Raw genomic sequence first — 13,693 nt, 5'->3', positions numbered from 1 at the left:
ATATACAGATTTATTTGTTAATTTGTGAGATGAATAAATACATGATGCATGTAATGATGGGTGATGATAGGCAGACAAATAGATACAGGTAATGCAGACTGAAAGATATTTCATTAACGAAGATTAAATGGTAAACTTCACGCCTTCTTTTGGGGTTTCTAGTTATGTAGATTTTGTCAACATTTACAGTATTATATATCATTTTAATCTAGTTAAGTTTTTTTTAAATGATATGTGTAAATTTCCCAGATTATTAGGATTCATTCCTCATTAGTATACATTATGATTTCAACATTACTATGTAAGATTAAAGAATTATTCTTGTGTTTGATTAACCAGTAGGAAAAAGGCAGGAGGATGTGAAATCTTCTCACCAGTATACACACTCGCAATGCTTTGTGAAAGCAAGTGCAGATTCTATTTAATAATGTTGCTAAAACTGAATATGTGGTTTCAATGGATTGCTAACATTTTTCATACTGACAGCATACTGTATATACAGATATTGCTTGAGCCACTGAGACAAAGCAAATGAAGAAGAGATCTATATAAACAGAACCTGGAACCCAGCAGTAGTCTATGACTGTTATGGAAGAAATTCAAAGAGCTTATCTCACTTTATCTATATTTAGCATCACTATAGAGAACACTCTGAGTTGATAATGTAATTTCTGTTGCATTTAATTTCAAATCTAGAGTTTGTATCCACTTGTTTAAGATATTTTCTATTTATATTCCCCCTTGTGTTTCATTAGGACAGTACGTGTATACAAAGGCAACCAGAGTTTTGGGTTTACCCTACGTGGCCATGCTCCAGTCTGGATCGACTCCGTGATACCAGGTATGAAATGTATAGGTGTATGGATGTATGGGTGGATGTATGAATGGATAGATGTATGTTTGTAGATTTTGGTTGTACGATTATAGTCTGAGGAATAATCACGGTTCTTTCATTTCAAAATATACTAGTTTAGAAAATCACATGAAATGCCACTTCTTATGTTTTAAAGTGTTATCAGTAACCAATTAATACAGCACAAAATAACAATAAAAAACAAACAATATAATCCATTTATCTTTAGACCTAAAAATAAGTGAAAAATACTTTTGGCATTTAAACATAAGGTAATAATTTTACACTGAATATAAAGGACGAAACAAAAATAAATAAATAGTTTTGTCTAATGTAATTTTAAGCATCATATTAGTTAAGTATTTCCCTTTTAAATAGAACAGATGTAGTCAAAGGCTGCTGAACCCCTGTCTGAAAGGCACTAATATGCACGCAAACCCTGTGCCTTCATTAAAAATAACAAACTTGTGCGCATAAAAGATGGAATATGTGAATGGCCCTTAGTTAAAAACCTCCTCAGCCATAGTTAAAATCAGCTTTTGATCCAATGTGCGTGGGTATTGTTTACAAGCTTGAAACTTTAAACTAGTGCACAGTTGGCATAACTTTAAGTTGCAGCAGTTTAGTTCTATGCAGAAATATGGTGTTGAGAAGCCTTTACGTTTAATTAATCGTGACGAATTAAACCACGGTTAATGGTGAAATCGGTTAATCGTTGCATCCCTGTATGTATGGATGTATGGATGGATTTGGAGTTTTCTGCTTTTCAACAATTTGCATTTCATATGCTGTATTACTTTAATTAATGTTTTGCTTTCCCTTTTTATGTTTTGTATGGCAGCACTATTGTTGTCATGTCATATTATTTCCCAATAGGTCTTCTCATTTATATAACAAAAGAGCAAAAAAGCATTTATCCTAGTTTAAAGGCAAGGGTGAAAAAAAAATAGAAATGCATATATTTTAAACATAAACAAGTGAAGAGTAGTCTTTCCTCTCCATATCCACCAGACACCTTATAAGCTCACACATACTTCTTAGAAAACATTGTGCAATTCTGAGTGTGCTTACCCACCACCACCACCAAAAAACCCAAAATTTAGACTTTATATACTGCAAGGGCCCTTTTCATACACCCGGTGCAAGGCGTGACACAATTGTTGTTTGCTAGTTTCAGCTCGGTGCAAGAGTTGTTTTGGCATTTTGCACCATGCTGTTTAAATAGCAAATACATTTGTGCTCATATGTGAGCCCATAGGCGTTCTGGTCTAAAAAGGAGGCGTGTTAAGGTGCATTGCTGGCGCGTTGCTATTTTGAGGAACTTAAATAGACTGTTCAATAGACCAGATCAAAGCAGGTCTATAGTCCAGCGCTGAGCACGTTATTTGTGCGCCTTAATCACACAATGCTTAATACACACAGGATGTACATAATACGCAAGTATCTTTACCAATGAAAAAGAATCAAAGGATTAAAATATTTTAAAATGTATTATTTTCTAGCCTACATAAATATAAAAACCACCACCTCCATAACTTCTTCATCTCGGGGGGCTTTTTCAGTTAATTCATAACAATTTGCTTTTGTATAATGTATTATTATTAGCTGTATTATTTATTATATCCATATTTATATTTGTTGTATTAAATACAAGCTTAGATTTGTCCACCTGTCAGGTTTTAGAAAATATGGGGCACAGTATGTGTATTTGCATATAACTCAGTTTTTTGACCACACTTCATTATTATTGATCATTTATTCGTTTGCTGGAAATTAGAACTGAATTTAGAAATAGTTTTGAAGCAAATCTTTGCGGATAACAACTTAAATGAATTATTTATAAGCTAATGGATGTTTGTGCGTACAACACGTTTCCTTATCCATGAGAGTGAAAGTGAAAGTAAACAATGAAGAGGCTCGTCTCTCATTCTCTGGCTGTAGATGCTCTGTTTAACTGTTTTCTCTCAAATGAAGTGTTCAGTTTTTCCCACTTACAAAGTCTGCCATGTACAATGCAAATGCGCTATGGCCCGGCATAACTGGCTCTTAAAGGGAATGTGAGATGAGACTGATTGGTTTATACTCAAAACACACCTATAACTCATTAAGAGAATAAGCTCGACCCTTTTATACCATGCGCCACGGCGCAAAGCGGATTTTCCCTTCCTTAAAATAGCAAAAGTGGATTCTGACACGCCTTTAATGCGTTTGGGCCCTGCGCTTTGCGCATGGAACGTTAAAATAGAGCCCCTACTCTCTGATGATTTGAAGTGCTTCTTTTATCCTCACTTGTCAGTGACTTAAGATAAAACATCTGCTAAATGAGTAAATGTAAATGTACTGTACATGAGTCAATTATCAGGCGTATTATTGAAGCAGATGACGTGCATGCTGAAATCATGCAAAATTCTGTCATAAATGACTCATGTCGGCCATTATAAAGTTAGGCGGCAAAACTGGCAGAGTACAAGAACAGCAGGAGTCGAGAGAGAGAGAGAGAGAAACAAGAAGACACAACAGAAGACTCTCCACAGGCTGAGTCAGAGGGGCACAGGTGGTGGAGCTCTCTTTTTATCTAGCGCAAATCCTTTTAGATTCACACTTTTCCCACAAAAAGCCAAAAAGAGACATCCATTCTTGGGCAGGATGTGACAAATACCCAAGCTGCAGCAACTTGACTTAGAGATCTCACGTCATTTCAAAGGGCAGCGCATGAGCACAGCTTAATCTCAGTTGGAGTCCATATGATATGCTGTCAGTAGTTACTTTCTACTTGGTCTCTTGCCATTCCTCCTGCAGGCAGCCCTGCTGAGAAGGCGGGTCTCAAACCTGGAGATCGCATCCTGTTTCTCAATGGATTGGACATGAGGTGAGGCTTGTGATTGGGTTGGACTGGAATACAGTGATTGTATTTATATTATATTATCATTTATATATAAAAGTGCAGCCCAGAAACAATCTTTCCACACCAGTTTGATAATATATACTGTGTATATAAGTTAATCACTGACTTTATTGACAGCATGTAATACTGATCTATAAGTATTATCTGAGGATTTGTTTACCTCATATGTTGTGTTGGGACTTAAATGAAACTCAAAGCACTCCTTGCATCATAATCATCAGAATGGATTCACCATTGCCAGCTGGGTTTTTTCTGGTTTCCTCAGGAGCTGTTCCCATGAGAAGGTGGTGTCCATGCTACAGGGAAGTGGGGCAATGCCAAGCCTGGTGGTTGAAGATGGCCCACCGGCCTTCACCATGACTGAACCCGAACAGGTGGAGGTATCTCCCCGATCCCGTGCTCCTGTGCTCAGCTCCCTACAGTGGGTTGCTGAGATCCTGCCTCCTAGTATCCGTGTACAGGGCCGCACCTTCAGCCAGCAGCTTGAACACCTTCTCACACTCCAGGAGAGATACACCATCTGCAAGGCACTAGAAGCCTTTTTCCAGCATAGGTGATGTGTTAACTTGTATGGAAATTTTTCCATACTTTTCCTGAACTGTGTGAGAAGCCTGATCATTTTTCTCCTGTGCCATTAGAAATGTAGACACCTTGATTGTGGATGTCTTCCCTGTGTTGGATACGCCAGCAAAACAGGTGATCTGGCAATTTGTTTACCAGCTGTTGACCTATGAGGAGCAAGAACACTGCCAGAATAAGATCTCTCGCTTTCTTGGATATAAAGTTACACGTAAGCTGTCACATTTCTCGTAATTCTTCTTCCATTTGAAAACAATTTATTTACATATACATGCTTGCTTTCCTTTCTTATTGATAGTGCCAGCAGCAGAACCTGAACCTCCAGCCCATGAGCCTCATCGACGCAGCAGCTCCATGAAGGTGACAGGAACCACCTACAGAAGCAGTGTGAGGGGACGCAGCTCAGATGATCTGGTTATTGGCACTCACCTGGGGATGGGTAGGTTTTCTTCAAAGACTGTTGTACTACACAGCATGTCATAGCATACGATAGCACTAAGTTTCTTTTGATGTCAATGACTCCCAAATATATACATCTACATTTCCTTACGCTGATTGAGCACTGTGTAAAGAACATCCATTGGAAATAACGAACTTGCACATGCAAAAGATATATGTCAACGACGTATGAATCAGCATATACTGTACATGATTAGTTACCGGTATGTAATGAAACTGTTTTAAGTTTCAAACTTGCAGTACTAATATAAAAACTGAATACAACATTGTCCATTATTATAGAAACTAGGAGCTTTTTTTGGAAAATAAAATGAGAATCAATGTACCCTTTTCTTTGTTCATGAGGGATTTGCACTGAGCCAGTGGAGGCGGCTCCTATGAGGCTGACACCTGGAGAGAGACAATCTGGGGATGGAACATCCTTACCAGAAACGCCTAACAATTTGACAAATGTGAGTGCCCTTTATTGATTCCTCTTGAAAAAGTAAAAAAAAAAATTGACACAAGTATACTGTATATGTCCTTGTGCTCTGTCTAGTTGTCAGCTGTGTATGCCGAGCTGGAGAATGTCTATGCTGGGAAAAGATCCAAATCTCTGAAGAGTCGACCTCCTCCTGCTCCTGATACTCTGGTTAGCGTGGATGTCTTCCCTCACACTACCTCACAGTCTGTTAGGGCACACTCTTCTACTCCATCTGTTCGCGCTACTTCAGGTACCCAACTTTATATTTTTGACTTGTATTGTAACTGGTGGTTTCCAGAACGTTTTGGTCAAAATATGTACAATTTGATGGTCTCAAAGGCTGCCAGAGACTATTGATTTTCCATCTTCGTTTCTTAGGTAGTCGCAAATCTGGATCAGCACAACATGTGCCTCCTCCTCCACCGCCACCTCCTCCAGAGCCTGACCCTTGGATGCAGGAGACTCCTCTCAGTCCTCAGTGCCCCTGCTACCCCCCAGGTCTTCCTTCTCAAACCAGTGCTGAGTCCAATCCCTACATCAGTTTAGACAGTCCACCGCTCTCTCCACCCTCACCTCCTGACTACCCCCCTAGTCCACCCATTCGGAAAAAGCGATACACCTTCTCACGTCCGCCCCGTACAGCAGACACTGATCTGTTCATGGAGGCTCTAAGTGAACAGCTAGGACAGCAGTTATCTGTGGATGACTTCTTGTCACCGGAGAATGACTATGAAGAGGTTTGTATATCAATAAGTGGATTGATGCTTGTTTTTTTTTTGTGGCTTAACAAGCACAATAGCTAATCATTAAAGAATGATTGTAAAACTGATTGCTAATTTGATGTTTTGCTTCAAAATAGGATGTTGTCCAGATGACTTTTCAGGACGAGGAAGAGGAGGTAGAGGTGGATGAGGAAGAGGAGGAGGAGGAGGAAGAGGAGGAGGAGGAAGAGGGTCCGTACATGCCTCCTGAGCTAAGCAGTCCGAGTGAAGTGCATAGTAGTAGTGAGGATGCCAGCTCTCTCACCTACTCCTCCAGCTCTGAGCACATTCCTCCACCCCCTCTGACTCCTCCTCCCCCTCCCCCTGTCCAATTCAATGACCCCCCTCCACCTGCTGGGTTCACCCCAGAACATGCACCTCGACAGCTGACATTCCGTCGTCACCCTGGACCTCCTCCGCCACCTCCACCAAGAGCCAACCCACCTCCAAAGCGGCAGTCCATTCACAAGGTATTACCCACACGTGATGAGCTAATGAGCCAGCAACAACTCCTTCAGGAGCACCATTCACTTCCAGTTCAACCAACAGCTGGCCATCCTCAGCAGTCTCAGCAGCAGATGCACCAATCTTTACCTCCTATGCCCTCTCCAGAAATAAACCAGACATCCATCTCCGGTCATGCAATCTATGAGATGCAGTCTCAGGTCCATCCAGCTCACCAGGTTCATCAACATCCCCAGATGCAACAGGATCACCAGATGCACCAATTTCATCAACATAAACGTCATCAATCTCAGTCGATCAAAGTACACCACAGCCATCGCTCACACCAGCCCATACAGACTCAGCTCTCTAGCTCAATGGATAGGCTTGACAGGATTGACCGAAATCCAGATAGACTTATCTATGAGATGCAGCCCCAACCCCTTCACTCAGATCAACAAGTGCATCATGCTTATGAGATGCACCAGAGTCATCAGGCTCACCTTACAAGCTCCATGGACAGACTTGACCGCTTGGAGCAGATCCAGCACTTGGAACGCTTGGAGCGTATGGAGCGGATTGAGAGACTGGAGAGGGCAGATAGACAAATGCACCGGGCACACATGGCTCAAGCTCTTTCTCAAGCTGTTCAACCACCTCAGCAGAGTCAGCAACAGTACAACCAGCAGCAGTACCAGATGCATCAATCTAATCAAGACTACCCACCGACCCAGCCTCCTCCACCAACCCGTCACATTCACCAGATTGAACACATACACCAGGTCCAGCCCATTCAGTCAGCTCCGCAATACCACCAGATCCATCAGCCGCATCAACCCCACCAGACCCAACAGATTCTGTCTACCTTCCAGCCTCACCCTTCACAACTGCAGCAGCAACAACAACTGCTTCAGCAGCAGTTACAGCAGCAGCAGCAACAACAGCTTCAGCAACAGCAGCAACGTCAGCAGCAACAACAGCTTCAGCAGCTTGAGCAACAACAACAGCTTCAGCAGCTTGAGCAACAGCAACAGCTTCAGCAACAGCAGATTCAGCAGCAACAAGCTCAGCAGCAACAACAGATTCAGCAGCAACAACAGCATCGCTCAACTCCGCAGATACCTTCTGTTGCACAGGCTAGACAGAGCCCTCAACCCATGTACCATGAGCATCGTCATCACCACCACCACCGTAGCCACCATGAAGCTCAGTCTCAAATGCAACCACCAATTTCACCCCAACCTCAAACTCACAACCCCACTGAAGGTTCCTCTGTGGAACCACCTCCACCACCCCCTTTACCCCCACCTTGCGTGCCTCCTCCACTACCAAAGGGCTCCCCTCAAAAATCTGATTCCAGTCATATGAGTGTAAAGCGGCTACGTTGGGAACAAGTGGAAAATTCTGAAGGAACCATTTGGGGACAGGTAAACTTAAAAAAGCTGAGTGTTTGTGTGACAAAAGTTTTTTACGTCTCAAATGGCTCACAGGTTTTGTATTTGACTTCAGGAATTTCGACAATGAGTTGTTGAAAATAGTGGCTGCTTACTGTATCTGCAATTTTAAAACTATAAGAGAGCAGTTGACAATTCTGAACTAAAATTCTTCTCTAATCATCCAAGGAGATCTTAAAAAGGAACAGTATGCCATTTGAGACATACATTGATGTCTGTATATAATGTAGCATGAGTTCCATCATCATAAGTTTGTCTCAAACCATTAGATTTTTTTAAATTCCATTAGACAATGATTTTATTTTTATATTTCAGATGGAAGAAGACTCTGATTATGACAAGCTGAGTGACATGGTGAAATATCTAGACCTGGAGCTTCATTTTGGTACACAAAAGACTCCTGGTGAGTAAAGTGTGGTCATTTGGCAAGTAGCTGAAACCAGCCTAATCTACTGGACACCCACTTCCTTTCTACATCTTTGAAGGATACAGTGTAGTTCATAGCTAGGTGGCATGTGTTGTATATAGAGTATGAGGTCTATATAATTGTTCATGTAATTGTCAATTTTTGACCGAAATTTAAAACAAACCAGTATTTTTGAAAGTGTACTTTATTTACAGTATGTGTATGCTTTGATTTAAGGATTTGTGAGCATGTAAAAATTACTTCCAATTAATAATAATAATAATAATTCCTTATATTTATATAGCGCTTTTCTAGACACTCACAGCACTTTACACATTGAGGGGAATCTCCTCATTTACCATCAATTCTATTAAATATATAATATAATATTGGGATGGTTTAGAGGCCATGATAGGCAAATTTGGCCAGAAAGCCGGGGTTAAACCCCTACTCTTTTTCAAAGAACATCCTGGGATTTTCCTGAGAGTCAGGACTCTCATCCAAAAGACGGCGCTCGCTGAGCAGTATAGAGTCCCCTTCACTATACTGGGGTGTTAGGACTCTGTCCGCAGGTTGAGCGCCCCATGCTGGCTTCCACTTCCAACAGCAACCTATTTTTCCCATGTGGTCTTCCGTTCAGGTACTGACCAGGCACAGAGTTGCAGAGAGCTAGTTGCCAGCACTTAACAACTACCCACTGTGATTTAAAGAATTTAGAGCAGGTTGCTTGTGCACCATTGATTAACTGCATACAAAACAACCATATTTGATTTACGTGCAAAAATGTTTAGCATGTATGCCACTACAGTAATTCTTTTTCAACTCGCAGTCCTTTTTACTGTAGTACTTGCAACATACATGTACAACCCTGGCCAGCAAAAAAGCAAATATAGCATGCTTTGGGAAGACTTACTAAAGGTTTAATGGGTTTCACCACAGCTGTGATGCAGATCAATTGAAGCTCAGAAGCTCTTCTGTACACATATTTTAAAATGTTGAAAAGAAAGGAACATGAAAATCTGAATGACAACATCTTAAAGAATGACTATGAGACAGACCAAAAACGGTGTATTGTGATACTGCCATATTTATGTCAGAAAGATGACCATCAGTTTTACTGTTTTTAAACACATGTGCACTCAGTGTTTCAGAGTAATGATGAAAGCAACATGAGCTGTTAATATTTAAAGGTGATTACATTGTTACAATCTCACAAGGTTGGCTCGTTGTGGCCAATCAAACACACTGTGAATGATGAATGGTTACAGGGGTGATCGTCAAAATAACAATGTCATTACGTATTCATGTGTTTATGTGTTTTCATATAATTTCCGAACAGAATCACTGAGAAGTAACGACTCTATTTATTAAAACTCTGACTGTCCTTTCCTCTCATGACAACATGTCTCCATTTGAAAGTTATTTTCATTCATGTTGCAATTCATGTCTCAGTTGCTCTTCCAGAGCCCTCACCTCAGGTGGAGACTTTCAAAAAGAAAGATGTGGTGGAGATTCTTTCCCATAAGAAAGCCTACAATGCTTGTGAGTAGCAATGCAACTAGGCAGAATACTTTCATCTTGAATGTCGTTTTTTAAAGTAAAACATCTTTAGTGTAATGGGCTGTACATGGCAAATTTGTGCTGATGTATGAGTTTAGTGGAGTTAAGTGGTAAATGTTTAGATGATGTTCTTGTGTGCTTCCCAGTCAAGGATTAACTTGTATATGTTGGTGTTTTTTTTTGTCTGGCTTTGCTACTGTGCTTTTCCATTTTGAAGCAGCTTGATTTTTTGATTGTTCCAACTGTTTTAGCCATAATTAATAAGTTATCCTTATGCACAATTGTCTCTTCTATCATTTTTATAGCAATCTTGATTGCCCATCTGAAGCTGTCTCCAGGCGAGCTACGTCAGGTACTAATGACAATGTCAAGTGAACGTTTGGAGCCACCACATATCAAACAACTGCTCCTGTATGCACCGGACGATGATGAGGTCAGACAGTACGAGCAGTACAGAAATGACCCAGGCAAACTCAGCGAGCCCGATCAGTTTGTCTTACAGGTACAAGACATGATGTTTGCAAATAAGGTTGAAAGGTTTTGCATAAAAATGACAACACTGTTTTAATAATTCCCATTCAATCAGAACCAAAATGCAAATGTTTTTCTTTTGCATTTTTGAAAGGTTTTGCAAGAAGATGGCAATGCTCTCATGACAATCCCCATTCAAGTTGAGCCAAAAATGCAGTTATCAACTATATGAATAAATGTTTTCATCTATTTAAGGGGAACTTCTCTAAATTGAAAATGCCCTCCATAATTTGTAACCACACCACACTCATTTGGAAAATGGTGAACAATTTAGACACATCAGTGAGCCACTATCATTATGTGAGGTTCTGAAATTGCTTGCAAGTGCATGCTCACTTATACTTTGAGTGACTTACACAATTATATGTTCTTTATGTACATGCACCATTTGTACTGAGCGCACATTTCACGAATAAGAAATTTGTTGATCAAGTTCAGGATCAGTAGTCATCAGAATCGGAAAGAGCTTTACTGCCAGGTATGTTCGCACATACGAGGAATTTGTTTTCGTGACAGAGCTTCTACAGTGCAACAGAATTACAGAGACAGGACAAAATACAGATAACAAATATATATAAAAAAGCAGTAAGTAGTGAATGCAAATACACAAAAAGAAAAGTGAATGTAGAGTGAATTATTATATGCAATTTTATATGTGCAGCTGTTATGTGCAAAGTGGCATGTAAAGTGTGTTGTTAAGTGTATATGTGCAGTCAAAAAAATTATATGTTGGCTTTAATTAACTTTTTTATGTCAACAGGTTCCACGTAACCGAGTTAGGTTACCTTAAAGAAAGAATATTCATTTGAGCTTAAGTTAGTTAAATAAAGGTAATGTATGTTGTTTAGTTCAATTAACGCAACATTTATAATTTAGCTTTAATTTATTTACACCGTTAAAAAAAAAATTTGTTAAATTTACAGAAAAATACCGGCTGTGAATTTTCTGTAAAAATACAGAAGTTTTATAAGACTGTTTAAATTTACAGAAAATAACCATATTCCATTATCTGATACTATGCTCATTTTACAAAAACCTAGTTTAGCTCACAAAAACGTAAAGTCATTTAATGCACTAATGTGTTCATGTGTGTACAATTAGCAAGCAGATTTTCACTGCATTAGTAACTGTACAGTTACCTTTAAATAAAAGAAGATGCAGCACAACATCAGCTATCCTTAGTTCATATTGAACTTGCACACAGATGCTACTTTCTTCCACAATGATAGAGACATTTCCCAGTGGCCTGACGGTCATCTGGCCTGCCACCGTGATTCTGGCCCGCTCCGCCCCCACTTATCATAAACATTGCGCTTCTCTCCCTAAAATTAATTTGATAATAAAAAATTAATCCTTAACAAAGTATAAAAGTACAATTATTAAGCACGTATTATTATCAAGTGTTCATGAGATGGATTGCCTGAGGAAAGGAAATTGTTTCTGTGTCGGGCTGTTCTGGTGCGCAGTGCTCTGTAGTGTCGACCAGAAGGTAAAAGTTCAAAGAGGCAGTGTGCTGGGTGTGAGGGGTCCAGAGTGATTCTGGCAGCCCTTCTGCTCGCTCTAGATAAGTATAGTTCTTGGGTAGTAGGGAGGGTTGTACCAGTGATTCGCTCAGCATGTGCAGATGACCAATGACTCATAGTTTTGTCAGTCATATCTCTTTATTATTATCACAGGATTTGTGAAATATCATGCTGCAGCTTAAAATGGTTTGCTCATCACGTAAGGGACCAATGTCCAACTAAATGGTTTGCACTTCAATAAATACAATAAAAAAATGACAGTCGAGATTTGCCATGGTAGGCAAGGAATGTAATTTGTGCATGGATGAACAATGCATAACACAGATGAGACTAAAATCTGCAGCAAGCCTAAAGCTAATGAATATAAACTAATGTGCAAAATGAAAACGTTACGAAATTGTTGCCGATAAATGACCGCTCAGTGTTGCCACTGACCATGATTAAATTGTATTTAATTTTATTTGCATTGATTACATTCAAGTTATTCTTACAATTCTAACAATACTTGTTCTTTTGTATATTTTCAGATGCTTTCAGTGCCAGAGTATAAGACCCGCTTGAAAAGCCTGCATTTTAAGACCACGCTGCAAGAGAAAACAGAGGAGATGAGAGGGGCCTACGATTGTGTTTTCAAGGCTTCACTGGAGCTCAAGAACAGCAAAAAACTTGCCAAGATTCTGGAGGTATAATTCCTTCATTCCCACTGATTCATTTAGTTTCTCCTCGGGCACACATGATCCCACAGTCACGAAAATTAACACAGCAAAGAAAATCATCCATGGATAAAAGATTGTTGACATGTACCTAGGGCAGACTAGTCGTAATGCACAATAAATATATACCATAACAGTGCACACATTGAATTAATATGAGCTTCTTACTATGGCATTACAACTTTTTCTTGTTTTCCAGTTTGTGCTGGCTATGGGGAACTATCTAAACAACGGCCAACCTAAGACTGGCAAAACAACTGGGTTTAAAATCAATTTCCTCACTGAAGTAAGCAATATAGCTGTGCCTGCATATAAGGTTATCATTTGTATTATTAAAATTTCTCCAATGTTCTGATTCAAGCTCAGTACTACCAAAACAGTTGATGGAAAATCCACATTTCTGCATATCCTGGTGAAGTCATTGTGCCAGCACTTTCCTGAGGTTCTAGACTTTGGGAAGGAGCTAGTGATGGTGCCACAAGCAGCTAAAGGTGAACACGCTGTGTGTTATTGAGTCCAAATTCATCTTAATAAAATTTCATTTGACATTTCATAGACAAAGGCTTATTTATGCAATCCATGTTCTCTTTAGCAAGTTTTATCCAACACATGGATCAACATTTCCCTTTAAAATTGGTTTATTGTTATCATAAAGTGTGCAGAATGGTTGATAGCTCTGTATTTGTCACTGCTTTACTCTCCACAGTGAATCAGAGAAACATCACCTCTGACTTTAATGATCTACATGCCACAATCCAGGACATTCGTGTAGCCTGTCAGAAGATGCCAGCCACTGCTGAGGACCGATTTGCTGTTGTTATGAGTGTATCCTCTTATCAATATCTAAAATGACTCGATGTAGTGCATTTAAGTTCATAGAATGTTTTGGCACAATCAAATTGATGATATACAAGTAAAAATGTGTGCCGGGAAGCAATAATCAATCATTTTATTTTTGTATACTTGTGTCAGAGTTAATGACAACTCACATCATACTGACCCACAATCAAACAGAAAGACTAGCATGTTTCACATGCTCCAG

The 13,693-nt window shown here is 39.7% G+C and overlaps 1 protein-coding gene across 2 annotated transcripts in view; it reads left to right on the top strand.

The window, feature by feature from the left end:
- Positions 1 to 13,693, top strand: part of grid2ipa (glutamate receptor, ionotropic, delta 2 (Grid2) interacting protein, a) — a 34,536-nt gene that overhangs the window by 17,538 nt on the left and 3,305 nt on the right. For both annotated transcript variants that reach the window (XM_009299344.5, XM_017354745.4), the window contains 16 exons: positions 756 to 841; positions 3,653 to 3,722; positions 4,024 to 4,311; positions 4,397 to 4,548; positions 4,636 to 4,776; positions 5,142 to 5,248; positions 5,335 to 5,509; positions 5,638 to 5,996; positions 6,119 to 7,891; positions 8,234 to 8,321; positions 9,777 to 9,866; positions 10,190 to 10,386; positions 12,466 to 12,621; positions 12,851 to 12,937; positions 13,013 to 13,142; positions 13,358 to 13,476. In XM_009299344.5, coding sequence (XP_009297619.1) covers positions 756 to 841; positions 3,653 to 3,722; positions 4,024 to 4,311; positions 4,397 to 4,548; positions 4,636 to 4,776; positions 5,142 to 5,248; positions 5,335 to 5,509; positions 5,638 to 5,996; positions 6,119 to 7,891; positions 8,234 to 8,321; positions 9,777 to 9,866; positions 10,190 to 10,386; positions 12,466 to 12,621; positions 12,851 to 12,937; positions 13,013 to 13,142; positions 13,358 to 13,476 — 4,018 coding nt within the window. The remainder of the gene's footprint in view (positions 1 to 755; positions 842 to 3,652; positions 3,723 to 4,023; positions 4,312 to 4,396; positions 4,549 to 4,635; positions 4,777 to 5,141; positions 5,249 to 5,334; positions 5,510 to 5,637; positions 5,997 to 6,118; positions 7,892 to 8,233; positions 8,322 to 9,776; positions 9,867 to 10,189; positions 10,387 to 12,465; positions 12,622 to 12,850; positions 12,938 to 13,012; positions 13,143 to 13,357; positions 13,477 to 13,693) is intronic.

The sequence above is a fragment of the Danio rerio genome, chromosome 3, assembly GCF_049306965.1.
Source record: "Danio rerio strain Tuebingen ecotype United States chromosome 3, GRCz12tu, whole genome shotgun sequence".
NCBI lineage: Eukaryota > Metazoa > Chordata > Actinopteri > Cypriniformes > Danionidae > Danio > Danio rerio.
Note: the sequence above shows the minus strand (reverse complement) of the source record. Positions and strands in the feature narration are given on the sequence as shown.